The sequence below is a fragment of the Doryrhamphus excisus genome, chromosome 21 (genome assembly GCF_030265055.1).
Source record: "Doryrhamphus excisus isolate RoL2022-K1 chromosome 21, RoL_Dexc_1.0, whole genome shotgun sequence".
Taxonomy (NCBI): domain Eukaryota; kingdom Metazoa; phylum Chordata; class Actinopteri; order Syngnathiformes; family Syngnathidae; genus Doryrhamphus; species Doryrhamphus excisus.
In genome coordinates, this window is record NC_080486.1 from 9535447 (window position 1) to 9553035 (window position 17589).

General features: G+C 44.5%; 1 protein-coding gene across 2 annotated transcripts; it reads right to left on the reverse strand.

Moving 5' to 3' along the window:
- Positions 1-2406: 2406 nt before the first annotated feature.
- On the reverse strand, positions 2407-17437 carry tnk2a (tyrosine kinase, non-receptor, 2a). Of its 2 annotated transcripts, XM_058059755.1 has the most exons (22): positions 17087-17437; positions 16897-16983; positions 14842-14961; positions 13549-13711; positions 13399-13469; positions 12049-12264; positions 11828-11977; positions 11671-11766; positions 11420-11601; positions 11226-11352; positions 10334-10480; positions 10177-10271; positions 9779-9973; positions 8512-8603; positions 8390-8434; positions 8075-8319; positions 6689-6895; positions 6046-6617; positions 5470-5611; positions 5309-5404; positions 4923-5050; positions 2407-4789 (listed from the first exon to the last, which is right to left on the reverse strand). In XM_058059755.1, the coding sequence occupies exons 3-22, from the start codon at positions 14953-14955 to the stop codon at positions 4783-4785; spliced, it is 3090 nt and encodes a 1029-aa protein (XP_057915738.1). In that variant the 5' UTR covers positions 14956-14961; positions 16897-16983; positions 17087-17437; the 3' UTR covers positions 2407-4782. The 2 variants fall into 2 exon arrangements, with proteins under 2 accessions (XP_057915738.1, XP_057915739.1); XM_058059756.1 differs by lacking the exon at positions 14842-14961.
- Between the last annotated feature and the right edge of the window lie 152 nt (positions 17438-17589).

Genomic DNA, 17589 nt, shown 5'->3' on the forward strand with positions numbered 1-17589 from the left:
ACACTGGACTGGTCGCCAGCCAATCACAGGGCACATATAGACAAACAACCATTCACACTCACATTCATACCTATGGACAATTTGGAGTCGCCAATTAGCATGTTAGCAACATAGCATGTTTTAGGAATGTGGGAAGAAACCGGAGTACCTGGAGAAAACCCACGCATGCACGGGGAGAACATGCAAACTCCACACAGAGATGACCGAGGGTGGAATTAAACTCAGGTCTCCTACCTGTGAGGCTTGCAACCTAACCACTCGTCCGCCGTGCAGCCAACAGTTAATGTATTTTTATTTAATGTTGTATTTATTAATGTTTTTTACATGGTGCCAGTAGTTGAGGAGCCCAGAGAGGGGCTAACGTCATTGCAGCACCCCAATGAATACGTTGCTCAGATGCAATACAAGATAGGAAAACTTCAAAGGAGGTTTTTTTTAATATTCATATTGGTTTGTATATTTGAGTGTGAAGTTGCTGTATGATGACTTTAGTGACTGTTATATTGTTATATACAATATTTTTATACTCTATACTGTTATATACAATCACAGGGCACATATAGACAAACAACCATTCACACTCACATTCATACCTATGGACAATTTGGAGTCGCCAATTAACCTAGCATGTTTTTGGAATGTGGGAGGAAACCGGAGTACCCGGAGAAAACCCACGCATGCACGGGGAGAACATGCAAACTCCACACAGAGATGGCCGAGGATGGGATTGAACTCGGGGTTCCTAGCTGTGTGATCTGCGCGCTAACCACTCGACCATCGTGCAGCCTATTCGCTGTTTTATTACTTTAATTTATTTGATTCTGGTCTATTTATGATCTATTTATGATTTGATTTGATTTGATCTGATTTATTTTCTTTATTTGTGATTTGTTTATTTATTTATTTCATCTTATTTTGTGTAGAAAAAAAACAATTAAGATGAATTAAGAAGAGTGAAATGTTTTATCAGAGCTTTTTTTGTGGAAAACTGTAACCAAAGAACTGAAAAAGTGTTGGATATAGCATTTTAATATAGTTTTTAATAAATGCGTTTTTATTTTGAAAACCTGATGCGGCCCAGCCTCACCCAGACCTTAACTCCAGTGGCCCCCGGGTAAATTAAGTTTGAGACCCCTGGGCCAAGGACTAACTAACGCAATGTGAATGCATAACAAGGACAAGGTGATGAGGTTGAGACACAGGTGGGATAGACGGGAGGGTAAGGACGTCATTAAAACTTCATTAAGGGAAGGTTAGTGCATTGACACAGGAGGAGGGGAACGAGGAAGTGGAGGGTTTAGAAACAGGTGTTAAGACAGGAAGCAAGGCGCTGATTGGTTAAAGAGGCGGGAGGCAAGGTAAGGAGTCGGGAGAACTGGTGAGACACAGGTTTCGGAAGGGCCGACTGGCTGTCAATCAGGGAAGTAAAAGATCTCTTTGAATAAAAGACCTCCAGATGTTGCTGCCGTGGAAAGACAATGTGTGCGTGTGTGGATGTTGCAGCACAGCCTCGGGCGGAGCATGGCATCTCAGCGGCACATCAGGATGACTGACATGTGTCGGACCCGGCACACATCGGAATTAACAGCCGCCTCTGCTCTCATCAATTACACTACAAGTGTAAGAGAGATGATTGACAATGTCCTTTAAAACTAGATACTGGGTTAGTCTCTTGCATTGTTTACACATAGATGATGCTAACGGAAGTTCCCTTAAATGGCGGCAAATTTGATGTGCGATTATCCTGTTTGACCCTCAGCCCCCACCATAGTTTGATTGATTGATATCCCTTTACATAAATTTTTTATACAATTATTGCTGTAGTTCCACATCAAAACGTTTACCACAAAGATGTAGTTTACATAAAAAAATTTCCAGCTGCGATTAATGTGATTAATTGTGAATTAACTACAAACAAATGTGATTAATCATGATCAATTATTTTAATCGATTGTTTTATGTGACCACGTTTGTGTTTTTAGTATTTGAAATAATTTTTTTTTTGGAACCTCCCATTGGCTACAGCAGGGCGTGGGGCCTTCAGCTATACAAATATACAAAAAGGTAGTATCAAAATGTGTAACATAATGAATACCAGTATTACTACAAACCTCTACACTACATCATCATCTGGAGGAGGATCTATGAATTCATTCATTTTCTACCGCTTATCCTCACACAGCTGGAGCCTATCCCAGGTGGGGTACACCCCGGACCGGTCACCAGCCAATCACAGGGCACATATAAACAAACAACCATTCACACTCACATTCATACCTATGGACAATTTGGAGTCGCCAATTAGCATGTTAGCAACATAGCATGGCATTTTGGAATGTGGGAGAAAACCCACGCATGCCAAACTCCACGCAGAGATGGCCAAGGGTGGAATTAAACTCAGGTGTCCTACCTGTGAGGCCTGCGCGCTAACCACTCGTCCACCATGCAGCCAACAGTTAATGTATTTTTAATGTATCATTCATACCTATGGACAATTTGGAGTCGCTAATTAACCTAGCATGTTTTTGCATGTTTTAACATGCAAACTCCACACAGAGATGGCCGGGGTGGAATCGAACTTGGGTCTCCTAGCTGTGAAGCCTGGGCGCTAACCTTCCAATACCATGCAGCCCTTGAGTAGGATCTAATCAAATCTAAATCACACTCACTTGTAAGCACTGCGATTGAAGACTTCCAATCCAGAATGATGAACAACACCATGTCTATCTCCTTTCTTTGTGTTGGGACAGGATCAATTAAGCTCTGCACTTGTTGTGCCATGATGCATTCAAGCGCATTGGTAACTTTAGAGTGTGGGGTAGTGGACGGCTGAAGGATGACAACATAATATTGAGGCACACAAAGCACCAATTAAAAAGCTTTGGCCACGCCCCTCAGGAACCCAGCCACTGCTTATCCAATAGGGAGAGATTCCAAGGGAAATAATACAGGAAAGGTCAAACGGAAAGTTGAGTCATTTGTGATGCGTAGGTTGAGGAGAACGTCTCCGACGGATAAAGCTCACCTCTCCCCGAATGGCCTTCCTCTTTTGTCTCTTCTTCATCATCACACCTCATGTCTGTCCTCTCCAGCTTTCACTTTCACTCTCCTCGGGGAGAACATCTTTCTCCTCTCAGTTTGACACCATCGATCGTTACCACCCCCTTCCCCCCTTCCAGTTCAAGGATAAGTCACTTTTCCTCCGCCTTTACTCTCCCACGCTCTTTGGGTCTCGCTCTGTGCAAATATTCATATTATTGTCATCATATTTATGACGGCAGTATATGTAAACAATATCAACAAGGTCACATGATAAATAATACAAGAGCCATATTTCTACTAACACTGTAATAATGCAATGTTTTCAGACTTTAAAACTATTAATAATAAAATGAATGCCTAATGAATACAATAAAAATGTAATTATATTAGTATGTAGTAACTTATAGGTTGCACGGTGGTTTAGTGGTTAGCATGTTGGCAACACAGTCTGGGTCTATATGGTTTAACATTAGTCTCTAGACCACAATATTTTCCCAAAAGTCTTTGGGATCATCAAGATGAACACTGACCTTAACTGATGCTGTTGTGGGGTCTTTTGTGACCTCTTAGATGAGTCGTGACTGCGTTTTTTTGGGGTCATTTTGGTTGCTCGGACACTCCTGGGAAGGTTCACCAATGTTCCACGTCTTCGTCATTTCTGGATAATGGCTCTCACTGTGGTTTGCTAGAGCCCAACATCTTTAGAAATGGAGTTATACCCTTTTCAAAACTGTTTGATTTCTCATTAATTCCTGTTTGTTAGAGCTGTCAGTCAAGGAAAAAAAGGACACATTGTAAAACCATGAAGAGGGCAAACTGAAAGTGAAATTAGTTTTTCTCAAATGTGAACATCTTTACAGATGGAGAGTTAGAGCCACAAAGTGCTTTTAGTACATCACGCAAGGTCATGTGGCAAGAATTGACCATACATAGAGGGACATATGGGGAGGGGGGGGGGGGGGTGGTGCATTCATGAAAAGAACACTTACACTGGCTGTGAAAATATTAGAAATTACTCTCTTTTGTGAAGGCAGCGTCATGCTGCAGCTGCCGGGTCAAATGTCTAGTTCGCGTGGGGGGGCGAGTGACGCTCCCACGTGTAAGGTGGCATGCACGTCACGTTTGTCGGAACGACTCATGAAGATCATTTGTAGCTGGAGAATATGGATCAAGTTTTGGGTGGTTTTATTCATTGATTCAGCTGCCAATCACAAACCATCATTGAAAAAAAAAACCATCAGCGTTCGTTTGGCATCGAACCAGTCATGCGATTGGATACTACAAATTTTAATCGAGTCATGAGGTTGACTTTCCGCCTGCCTGTGTGTCATGCACCACTGGTGAATGCAACCAGAGTGCTTAGTGCTGTTGCGGATCGGAAAGGCTGTCCAGGGATAACACACTGATCCAGCGCGCCACAATGCACTGCCACTTTTGATCGTTTGATTCCTGCGGGGGCAGATAAGACACTACAGGCGCGGTTCCTACTTTACTCTTCCGTACCGCTTTTATTTCCACCTGCGCGAATACACGGTATGAGTACTGTTGCGTATTTGTGGAATTTTGACAGCTGTGGAAAAGTATGTACATACCTCATGTAGTACAAAATAAATAACATAGCAGGTGTTCAACTAAGCGATTCCATTGTGCGGTACAGATTGCTAGCAGGTATTCACAGTACATACAAGAGAAGAACATTCAGTGCCGGGCGCTTGTCCTTGGACAGTTATGCCGCCGCTGTCACTTCCTGTGAGAAAAAAAAAAGGGTTCCTGAAGTAAAATACAATGGTTCTAGCACAGTACCCTGAGGAACACCTTTATTATTATTTTTTTTTTTTTTTTAAATGGGAAAGTAAAAATATTTTCATTGGATTTCGTACCTGTTGCAGTGTGGTCCATACGTGTCCAGCATGAGCGAGCTGGCCTGTTCCAGGTTCCACTGGCAGCGCTGCAGGAGCACCTCGCAGTCGGACCGGGACCGCAGACCCAAACGAAACAACTGCTCCACCTTCATCAATAATGGTAGAAAACTTTTTTTTGTTGCCGTACTAAAATGATAAAAGTATTGAGACATTTTGCAGCTACAGAATGTGGAGTCTTTTTATGCTACAGTGGAACCTTGGTTAGCAAATTTTACCTTGGTTTGCATACATTTTCCGGTTAGCACACTATATGTAGTGTTATTATATTCTGAATGAGTACATTTGGTACACACATTTAGGAAACTAAATCTACTTTATAATAAAAATTAAAAAATACATTGTACCTTTAAATGATTGACAGCTTGCTGGATTCCCCAATTGTGACTTTGCAGTGCAGCCTGACACTCATCCAGTGTGACCCCATGAACGGCTCCTTGGACCTACTCAAAGGCAAACACGGCATAGAATGTTACATTCACAAGCAATGTCGTTCCGGCACACTCACCTGTGAGATGCTTAGCTCCTGTTGCATGCTGGGAGCTGCCGGCCGTCCATTGTTGTTGTTGTTGTAAGAGGAAGAGTCGGGCTTGGTCCGGGCAGGCTGCTGCATCATGGGTTTGACCGCGGCCATATTAGCTGCTCCGTATCTTGATCAGAAGGAGACAGGAAGTAGCAGATGCTGGCTTATGAAAATACATCACTTGTTTGTTTAATCACTGTTTTCTGTAATCTAATATTCCAATTTATTTATTATGAGTACTAATTATTTTGTCTTGTTGCAGACTGACAGAATCAAAACCAAACAGCAAGTAAATGTCAGAGTTCAAACTCTGTAAAGTGATTGACATAGGGAGACAAATACACTTAAGCCTGTCAATCAAGCAGAGATTGTATTGAGTGATTTTTTTTTCCATTCATCTGTTTATCGACGCTTCAGTAAAAATAGTGTCAAGTGTGCTCAAACGGCAGAAAACAGAACACGGTTGCATAACGGCTGCTGATACAAGCATCTCACGCCAAAAAAAAACACTCAATTTGTTGTCCCGCCTGTCAGTCGAGTGCAGAGTGTCTCACATCGCACCTCTCCAGTAAGGCAGGTCGCTCTGGCAACGGGGCCGGGACGGCGCTCTGTGAGCTGTCAATCACAGCGGAGAGTCCCCGAGCCTCCTGCAAGGCCAGAGGATCCAAGGAAGAGGTAGAAGAAGCAGGGGGAGCCCCTTTGGGAGGCGAGGAGGAGGACAGGAGTGGACCCAGGAGGCCAGACGCTCGACGAGGGGAGACGGAAAGCGGGGGTGGGGGAAGGAGCGGGGAGGATGACGCTGGTGGCGCCAAAGTGAGAGGTGAGGAGGAACGTGAGCTCGGCTGGGAGAGAGTGCGGTCCCGGGGAGGGATCTGAGGAGGTGTGTCCTCCAGCTCCAGCGAGATGGAGCTGTGGTGTGGGTGGGAGGGGCCCTTGGAGGGGCGCAGCGGAGGGACGGGGCTGCGAGGTGGCAGCACCGGACGGTCCCCGAACCCGGACGTGAAGCTGGCGGAGGGCGAAGGAGGGGGAATGTAGATCTGTCGGTGAGGTACGAGTGGAGCCAGTGGCAGCGGGAGCGGCGAGGACGGCAGGGAGCGACCTGTCGCCATGGGAACCTGCAGCTTCACCATCACCTTCATCGATACGGAGGGAAAATAAGTTAGCCCAAACAATGACACCTTATACATCCTAAACCATTCTGGACCTCTCTTTGGAGCTCTTGGAAGAGGTCAGCTGACTGCGACTCGTTCCTGCCCAACATGGCGGCAGTGGAGGGAGTGGGCGGGGGCTCTTCGGTTGTCCCCTTGTTGATGCATCGCACCTCCTGGTCCTCCGATTGGTCCTGGAGCTCTGTAGCCACTTCATCGTAAGCAGGCTGTGGGAGGGGCCAGTCCAGGATGGAGGGGGTGTCCTAAAATAATAACATTATCTATGCTGATCAATATTTTAAACATGATTAAATTGTCCTGCTAATAAGGAAAGAGGGCTGCACGGTGTACAAGTGGTTTGCGCGCAGACCTCACAGCTAGGAGACCCGAGTTCAATTCCACTGTGTGGAGTTTGCATGTTCTCCCCGTGCATGCGTGGGTTTTCTCCGGGTACTCCGGTTTCCTCCCACATTCCAAAAACATGCTAGGTTAATTGGCGACTCCAAATTGTCCATAGGTATGAATGTGAGTGTGAATGGTTGTTTGTCTATATGTGCCCTGTGATTGGCTGGCCACCAGTCCAGGGTGTACCCCGCCTCTCGCCCAAAGACAGCTGGGATAGGCTCCAGCATGCCCGCGACCCTTGTGAGGATAAGCAGTAGAAAATGAATGAATGACTGAATTAATTAAAGAAAATATTCCACAGGCTGCATGGCGGTCGAGTGGTTAGCGCGCAGACCTCACAGCTAGGAGACCCGAGTTCAATCCCACCCTCGGCCATCTCTGTGTGGAGTTTGCGTGTTCTCCCCGTGCATGTGTGTGTTTTCTCCGGTACTCCAGTTTCCTCCCACATTCCATGCTCCACAAAACATGCTAGGTTAATTAGCGACTCCAAATTGTCCATCGGTATGAATGTGAGTGTGAATGGTTGTTTGTCTATATGTGCCCTGTGATTGTACTATATAACAGTATAGTGTATAAGAATATTGTATATACCAATATAACAGTCACTAAAGTCATCATACAGCAACTTAACACAAAAGTATTGATTATCAATGAGATACCCTATAATACAAGTGGATATGTTTTGTTTCGGCTAGTGTTAATAATATAGTGGATGAAGCTACACTGGATTAGTTTCCCAAAATGTATCCATCTAACCATCCAAGCAGTTCTCCTGTTTGCTTCTGATGCAAGATGGGTGCAAATAGCAGGAGACAAAGCTAGCCGTTAAAGTGTGAAGGATTGCGTCACCAATCAATGCGCACCATCTCGTCACATTGTGTGCATCTGAGGAGAAGAGGTTATAGTGGACCCCCGGGAGGATCATGCTGAGTTTGAGTGAGTCTTATTTATAAAAATATTTGGTTTATGTAAACACAATGAAAACCGTCCAATAAGCAGAATATACAAATGTGGTGTCGTTATAGAATTAGCTACACCTTCAGTGTGTCATCATCTGGCTGCTGCGTCTCTGTGAGCGGCGAAGGCGTAGTCGAGCTGAAGCTGTCGTCAGTGAAGTCGATGAGCGACACTTCGCTGGCATCCGCCTGTGTGCCGCAGCAGCCTTCCCACGGGCGGAGCTTGAGGCCCAGGGACACGCCCAGCCTCTTGGGGCCGGGGCGAGGGCCGACGGCGGGGTCATCGTCGTCGTCATAATCCTCCATGACGGAATCGTAGTAGGGCTCTGAGGGCAGAACATTAGAAGGGTCAGGACGCGGGCGGACATAGTAGCGGGCATCTGATGGGACACTCACTCTTCAGCAGGACTGCAGGTTGAGGAGGACGAGGAGGGGGTTGCTCTGCGAGGAAGTTAAACACCTTTTACACGTCGGCCTTTGCTGAAAAGGATTTTTTTTTAAAGTGTGTGCTTAGTTACTCTTGGCACGGTTGGGGAGCTTGGTCGGTCTTGACATGCAAGGGTCCATTCCGAGAACGTCGGGGGGTTTCATGGGGTTCCCTAAATATAGACTGGAGAGGACACACATAGGAAGAGACTATGAGATGTGTGCAGAATGGAGGCAGTTTGTGGTGCAGTGCTGCAGTCCAGTGGACGTTAATAGTAATAGCAATGTGCAAGTCGTTTCCCTTACAGTGTATTCGAACCATTCTAATTTAAATATGTAATACTTTGTATTGAATGATTACATATCAAATATGAGCTGGAAACCTCATATGACAAATATACAACATAAGGTGGCCAGAACTATTTCAATACTGGTAATGGTAATGGTTTAATTTCATTTGAACATGCATCAGATTACAATTGAATGCATCACGTAATCAGTTCACAGTTCCACATGTCCAAAAGGAGTAGGAAGAAGCAAAGCTTATTAAATCCTACCCCTCCATCTGGTACTTTTACAATCAGTAACTGTTACATTTGTTCACTTCCTGCTTTCCTAGTATAGATTAAGGTTTTTTTTTGTTTGTTTTCTCCTTATTATTTTACTATATTTGTTTTTTTGGGGGGGCAGGGGGGGTGTTTCCCCTTATTATTTTAGCATATTTGTTTTTTTTGGTTTGTTTTTTCCCCCCTTATTATTTTACCATATTTGGGTTTTTTTGTTTTTTTTTTCCTACCCCTCCATCTGGTACTTTTACAATCAGTAACTGTTACATTTGTTCACTTCCTGCTTTCCTAATATAGTATCACCTATATCATATCACCTACTTCGGTACGAGATAAAAAAAAACAAAAAAAAACGTAAACTATATTAGGAAAGCAGGAAGTGAACAAACAATTAGATTTATTAATTTATTTTATTAATTTTTATTAATTTTTTTATTAACTATTGACAGTTACTATGGTACCCATTGTGTCATTGTATGGTCATATCACCTTGTACTTCGGTACGTGATTAAACTCCTAAACTATATTAGGAAAGCAGGAAGTGAACAAATGTAACAGTTACTGATTGTAAAAGTACCAGATGGAGGGGTAGGATTTAATAAGCTTTGCTTCTTCCTACTCCTTTTGGACATGTGGAACTGTGAACTGATTATGTGATGCATTCAATTGTAACCTGATGCATGTTCACATGAAATAAATCCATTACCATTACCATATGCATACATGTAATATTATTTGTGTACCACTAGATGGCTTATGACCACCAGTGACAATCCAAAGCACCGCTTCTGACCTGTCTATACGGTCAGCATGGCCCCAGCTCCGGTGAGGGTCGGTGTCCCCATGCCCGGTGTGGATGAACGAGTGCTTGAGCGGGCGGCTGATGTCGTGGGCGGATAGGCCGGCTACCGCCGTCACCACGTGACGAGGGAACTGGCCCACGCGTAGCGTTCGTCTGTTCTGTCCTCGCCACCAGTAGTGCTCCGCCCTGAAGAAACACATAAGGGGAGCCACCTCAAGACGCCGTGATGGGGATGTCGAACGGTCTGCAAGCTGTCCGTCATGTGATCACACTGGTGTACTCGGTAATTTCTACAGCATGCAAGGAATTTGACATCAACAAATGGTGCTTTGTGCTATTGTGACACACACACACACACACACACAAGACTGATAGATAGATGGACTGACCTTCCATCTATGATGGTGATGACGTCATTCATTTGGATCTCAAGTTTGTCTTCCTCTGCAAAGTCCTGGAGAGCTCTCATGTCTGTCGGCATGGTCTGAAGAAGAATCACGTTAGCACATAATATCAAAAGATATCTTCAGTAAAGAGAAGTTCTACCTCCATCAAGAAGTCCCTCAGGGCAACAAAGGTGGGTCTATCCTCGGGTTTGGGGCTCCAGCACTGAAGCATGACATTGTAGATGTCCTGAGGGCTGTCGTCTGGCTTACACAGCCGCTCGGCCTCCATGTCCACCTTGTGGAGGATCTGCAAGCAGACGCTCAATTCATTCATTCATTCATTTTCTGCCGCTTATCCTCACGGGCGTCACGGGTGGTGCTGGAGTCTATCCCAGCTGTCTTGGCGGCGAGAGGCGGCGTACACCCTGGACTGGTCGCCAGCCAATCACAGGGCACATATCGACAAACAACCATTCACACTCACATTCATACCTATGGACAATTTGGAGTCGCCAATTAACCTAGCATGTTTTTTAGTGTAGTAAATACATCTGTATCTTATACTTTTGATGATGTGTGTCTTTATTTCAGGAGCCCAGAGAGGGGCTAACGTCATTGCAGCACCCCAATGAATGCGTTGCTCAGATGCAATACAGTATGGGAAAACTTTTAAGGAGTTGTTTTTTAATACTCATATTGGTACATGTTTGTATATTTGAGTGTGAAGTTGCTGTATGATGACTTTAGTGACTGTTATATACAATATTTTTATACACTATACTGTTATCTACAATCACAGGGCACATAGAGACAAACAACCATTCACACTCACATTCATACCTATGGACAATTTGGAGTCGCCAATTAACCTAGCATGTTTTTGGAATGTGGGAGGAAACCGGAGTACCCGGAGAAAACCCACGCATGCAAACTCCACACAGAGATGGCCGAGGGTGGAATTGAACCCTGGTCTCCTAGCTGTGAAGTCTGCGCGCTAACCACTCGATTGCCGTGCATTAAGGAAGTTGCAGAAACAATTTGTTTGAAGGCACCTGGCTTCCATTCAGGCCCAGCCACGGTTCCTGTCCATGGGTGAACATCTCCCACAGAGTCACCCCGAACATCCATGTATCGGATGCATGCGAGAAGGTGCGGGATTTTAAGGATTCTGGAGCACACCTGGAGTGAATGACATGGAGAGTACGTGAGTGGATGTGTGGATGTTCAAGTCCACATGTCGACTCACCATGGGAAAGGGATTTTGTGTCCTTCCTCCATGACATACTGGTCGGCGTGTGACGGTAGCGCTCTCATCAGGCCAAAGTCGCCGATCTTCACCGTTTCATTGGTGGACAGCAGCACGTTACGGGCCGCCAAGTCTCTGTGGAGGAAACGGCGCTGCTCCAGGTAGGCCATACCGCATGCCACCTGGAGTCATAGCACATACGGCGTTGGGATGTGTTCAATATCGCTTGTTTTTGTGGGAAAAAAACCAACCTGGACAGCGTAGTTGCAGAGTGATGAGATCAGAATGTGACCTTGACGTTTCCTCAGACGGTCCAACAGCGAGCCCAGAGGCGCCAACTCAGTCACCTGGAACACGGTGGCGTCACGTTAAGACCACGTTGACACCGTGTGTGTGTGTGGTACTCACCATTTTCATGGGCTGTGTGAGAACAATCCCATAAAGGCGGATCAGGTTCTGGTGGCTGAGGGAGTGCATGGCGTTCACCTCTCTGATGAAATCATCCAGGCCGTCCGAGTCCAGCACGCCGGCCTTGAGACACTTCACCGCCACTGACAGCTGCATGACAAAAAAAAAAAAAAAGGTAAAGGACGTTGTTGTTGTATGTCGTTTTTATGAGTCAAACCCACCACTCGACTGCTGGGGGCGCTCCACTCGCCCCGGCGCACCACTCCGAACGTGCCGTCGCCCAAGCGCTCGAACAACTGCAGCTCAGACTCTCGGATGAGGCAGGTGAGGGAGGCTGCAGAGTCGCTGTTGGGCGTGGCCGCCCCGCCGCCGCCGCATGACGCGCCATGCGGGATTGCCTGTTGGGGGTCGGCGTCGGGCCGCTTCACAGGAAACACCTAATTAGGAGGCAGGCAGAGAGGATGTTATCTATGAAATATGACAACAAGTAATACATTTTTTACATTAACAATAATCTGGAGTGCATGAGAAAGTGGATCAAATACAGCTGTATTTTGAGTACATGGTTATTTATTAACAAGTATAACCGCATGAGCGGGCTGCGAGTGGTTAGCATGCAGGCCACACAGCTAAGAGCCCCGAGTTCAATTCCACCCTTGGCCATCTCTGTGTAGAGTGTGCATGTTTTTCTCCGGTTTCCTCCCACATTCCAAAAACATGCTAGGTTAATTAGCGACTCCAAATTGTCCATAGGTATGAATGTGAGTGTGAATGGTTGTTTGTCTATATGTGCCCTGTGATTGGCTGGCGACCAGTCCAGGGTGTACCTCGCCTCTGGGATAGGCTCCAGTATCCCCCGTGACCCTCGTGAGGATAAACGGTAGAAAATTAATGAATGAATGTTAGTTTTCCGGCTGCACGGTGTGCATGTGGTTTGCGTACAGACCAGACAGCGAGGAGACCTGAGTTCGATTCCACCCTCGGCCATCTCTGTATGGAGGTTGCATGTTCTTACCGTGCATGCGTGGGTTTTCTCCGGGGTACTCCGGTTTCCTCCCACATTCCAAAAACATGCTAGGTTAATTAGCGACTCCAAATTGTCCATAGGTATGAATGTGAGTGTGAATGGTTGTTTGTCTATATGTGCCCTGTGATTGTATATAACAGTATAGTGTATAAAAATATTGTATATAACAATATAACAGTCACTAAAGACATCATACAGCAACTTCACACTCAAATATACAAACATGTACCAATATGAGTATAAAAAATAACTCCTTAAAAGTTTTCCCATACTGTATTGTATATGTTTGTCTATATGTGTCTTGTGATTGGCTGGCCACCAGTCCAGGGTGTACCCTGCCTCTTGCCCGAAGACAGCTGGGATAGGCTCCAGCAGTAGAAAATGAATGAATGAAAAGTGTGTCCATGGTTCCCTATTTAGGATTGGTGTTGGGATGTAACCGCCAGCAAATAGCAGGGATTGACTATCCCACATATTGACATCATTTCTACTTGTTAGTTCCCTCGAAACAAACTGATAACATTCGGTATGTGTTGCACTCCACCTTGCTCATCCAGGACTTGCGTTTACAAAGCGCTCTCCTCCTCTTAACGGCCTCCCACAGCCTCCTCTGACCTAAAGCAGCAGAGCACCACACCACCAATGACAACATTGTACAATATTCAGTGATCACAGAGAAAGGTTTGAATCGTACCAGGGCGGCCCATGCCGATCTTCTCCAGATCTTCATTCTTGACGTAGTCGAAATGCGAGAGTCGCGTCACGTTGAGGTCGTCCCGGATGCGCAGGAAGTACTGCTGCAGCTGGACGTCGGTCAGCAGCTCCAGCAGCCACTCTGTTCCTTCCTCGCCCTGCATCTACACACATTACACTAGAGTCACAGACTTTTTAACCATTGCTTCTAATGCTCCTTTGTGTGGTATTTTGGAGTTGGTAGCATTTTTCAAAGCAGCGAAGAATTGAACTCATGTGAAAACACTTAAATTGGTTGAATGACAATCATACGCTGGATAATGTCAGTCATGTGCTATATATATATATATATATATCACTATATTGACAGTTACTATGGTACCCATTATGTCATTGTATGGTCATATCACCTCGTATTTTGGTACGTGACAAAAAAATTAAAATTAAAAATTAAGAAATCAGGAAGTGAACAAATGTAACAGTTACTGATACATTTGTGTATTTCCTGCTTTCCTAATATAGTTAATAAAAATTAAATTAAATTAATAAATTTGAAATTTGTTTTTATTTTTACCACGTACCGAAGTACGAGGTGATATGACCATACAATTACACAATGGGTACCATAGTAACCGTCAATATAGTGATATGTATAGCACATCATGACTGGTTCCAGACTCTTCATCCTTGTATTTAGCAAATTTATTAGATTTATTAATTTATTTTATTCATTTTTATTATTTTTTTTTATTAACTATTGACAGTTACTATGGTACCCATTATGTAATTGTATGGTCATATCACCTTGTACTTTGGTACGTGATTAAACTCAAACTATATTAGGAAAGCAGGAAGTGAACAAATGTAACAGTTACTGACTGTAAAAGTACCAGATGGAGGGGTAGGATTTAATAAGCTTTGCTTCTTCCTACTCCTTTTTGGACATGTGGAACTGTGAACTGATTATGTGATGCATTCAATTGTAATCTGATGCATGTTCAAATGAAATTAAACCACTACCATTTAATTAAATGCCTTGCAAATCAAGACAAATCAAGTATGATCCGGATCCTATGCTAACACAACAAGAGCTAATAACATTTAGCAGAGGTATTTAGTGTCAGGACATGTTGTATTTACACTGTGTGCAATCTGGATTCGATCCAAATCAAAGCTGATTGGCTTCTCGCCAATATTGATGCATCATTTGCTCATAAACAATAATTTCAGAGGAATACAGAACATTTGTTACGAAATGCAAGACAGTGATTCATCCTTCCCACAACTTCGTTACCATCTGTCGCCCGACACTTTCTCGCATCCTTCCTCCCTCCTCTCCATCCTTCTCGTCGCCCTCCTCGCCTCCTCTGGCATAGGGAAGTCGCCGGTACACGTAGCTGTCTCCCATCGCCTCCTTTTATTAAAAAATAAATAAATAAAAATTGGCTGCTAAGAACGCGTCCTTCTTATGCTAATCAGCGTCTCTGCTGGCGCACGCACGGCTTGCAGCATCCGCTCGTATCACCTAAAGGGTATCGCTTCCCTCTCTCGCTGTGCCTTAAAACGCTCAATGCTGACTCACGGCTTCCCGCGGACACCTCCACTGCTCCCCTTTCCCCCCTCCCGATCACTGTTGTTGAATAATTCAGTAGCACTATCAAGGAGGAGGAGAGAGGTGGAGGAAGCAAATGAGGATGCGAAAGAGATGACAAATGATGGAGAGATTACTTCCCAGCGTACACCTGATTTTGCGCCCGAAACGGCAACGTGGGCGGGTGTTGAAGATTCCATACATTATACGAGCTCTCTATCTGCACCCTAAAAAGCACACCCACCCCCCCACCCCCATCTCCAAGTGAGCCGAGCCGTTACCAATAGCAACCGCTCGCAGGCTCACTGGTGCGTGAATGCATCCGCGGCCTTAATGAGCACCGCGTCAGTCGCTTTTTTCCCTCTCCCAAATGTTTTAAAATAGGGCAAAGGCTCTAATAATAGAAGCCGGGACTAAATATGGCCGCCTTGCATCGGTTTGTGCTCGTCTCAAGACTAAGACTCCATTCATTATAATAAACGGTCAATAAATAAGAAATTATCATCTTCAAAAAGACTTTCAGTATTTATTTATATTTTTGTGTATATAATAATGCTAATGTTAAACCTCTATCCTGTACATGCTAGGGAAGTGTGTCTCCATCATTTGTCTGGCATGCATCTCGCTATCCGCCTGTTAGCATCCTCATTTGCTCCCACCCCCCCATCTCTCTACTTCTCCTCCTCCTTGATAGCTCTACTGAATTATTCACCATCAGTGATTGGGGGAGGGAGGAGGGAAAGTGGACAAATGGAGAGGTCCGGGACACCCTGAGTGAGCATTCAAAACGCTAGTCCAAGGACCTACAGCAAAATAGTGAAAAGATCCTGTATAAGACAGGAGCACAGTGCTGGGTTTAAGGACCGTGTGCAAAAATGCTAGTCAAAGATCCTCTATAAGGGAAGAGCACTGCTGATTTTAAGGAAGTAGTGCAAATAGATCTTCTATATAACAGGAGCCTTTTGCTGTTATTAATGATCTATCCCATAAGTCAAAGATCCTCTAAATTGACAGGAGTACTGTGCTACTTTTGCTGTCTTTTAAGGATCTACAGCAAAAATGTTTCCAATATTTTGGAAACTACAAAAAAAAAACATTCGTGAAAAGATCCTGTATATGACAAGGAGCACAGTGCTGGTTTTAAGGACCGACTGCAAAAATGCTAGTCAAAGATCCTCGATATGAGAAGAGCACTGCTGATTTAAATATCTTCTATATGACAGGAGCGCTCTGCTGTTATTAATGATCTACCCCATAAGTCAAAGATCCTCCAAATTGACAGGAGTACTGTGCTACTTTTGCTGTCTTTTAAGGATCTACAGCAAAACCGTGTCGGTCAAAGTTCATCTATGCAACAAGAGCACTCTCTGTTTGTAATATTAAGGAAACTAAAAAAAATAAAAGCTTAAGTGTGGTTGTAGACCACCACAATGTATCATGTGAGGCATATTCTATTTGAAAGAGATATTTTAGGCGGTAACACAAACACTAAATCAAAACTTGATCCAAGTAAAAACCTAGTTTCAAGTAAGCTAGTTATGCTAACAAGCACTAGAGGTCGCTGTGGTGCCATTTTATGGTAAACTGCTGCTAATTGTTTTTAAGCTTTTAATCTGTTACCAAGCAGACAGTGTTGAGAAGCACTGATTGGTTGACTGTCTTGGACCATTAAACACTGGAAATGTTTCTATTGGACATTTACAAATCTTTAGGTTCTACACAACGTTCACACCTGTCTTCCATCTTGACTGCTCTTACCTCTGGTGGATCAGGACTGGATTAGGAGTTAGGACACACTGGGGTCATAGGTCACCATGGCTGGAGGGACCCCAAAGCCACCTGCAACTAGAATAAGCTTCCTGTCAATATAATTAACCAGAATAAAGTGATATATTTCATTTGAGTAATTAGAATCACATAACATTGATGAAACAAAATGGCCACTTACCAACATTTCACTTATTTACACTATATTTGATGCCTCAGCTCCAGCGTTCGCTCCATTAAAACAGCCCCAACCGCCGAGTCGTCCCGGGGCTTGCTTAGAGACCATCCCCCGCGACCGCTCGCCTCCTTCGAGCAGGATGCGGTGTTTTATCGTCAAATTAGCGGAAATTACAAGGTACCGTCATCTTGCTCCTCCGCCTTTAGGTACGTAACTAGTCCCGGTGTGCTTTAAGAGATTTATCCGCGTCGTCTACAAACCGACACACGAGTGACAACCGGAGATATCAAAATAAGAGCGCTTCCGGTCGCGGTGGTTGAACATGCTAACCCGTGCCAAGCAGCAGACACAGCCGCAATGAAACCAGGAAGTATAAAAATAAACGCACTTCCTGTTTGTGGTGCATTGACAAAATAGAAGCCGAATCGCTGAATTTGAATGAAGCACATAGATTTGTCGTAAATTCGGGTTATCTGCAATAAAAATTAACCACAAATCCAACCGGA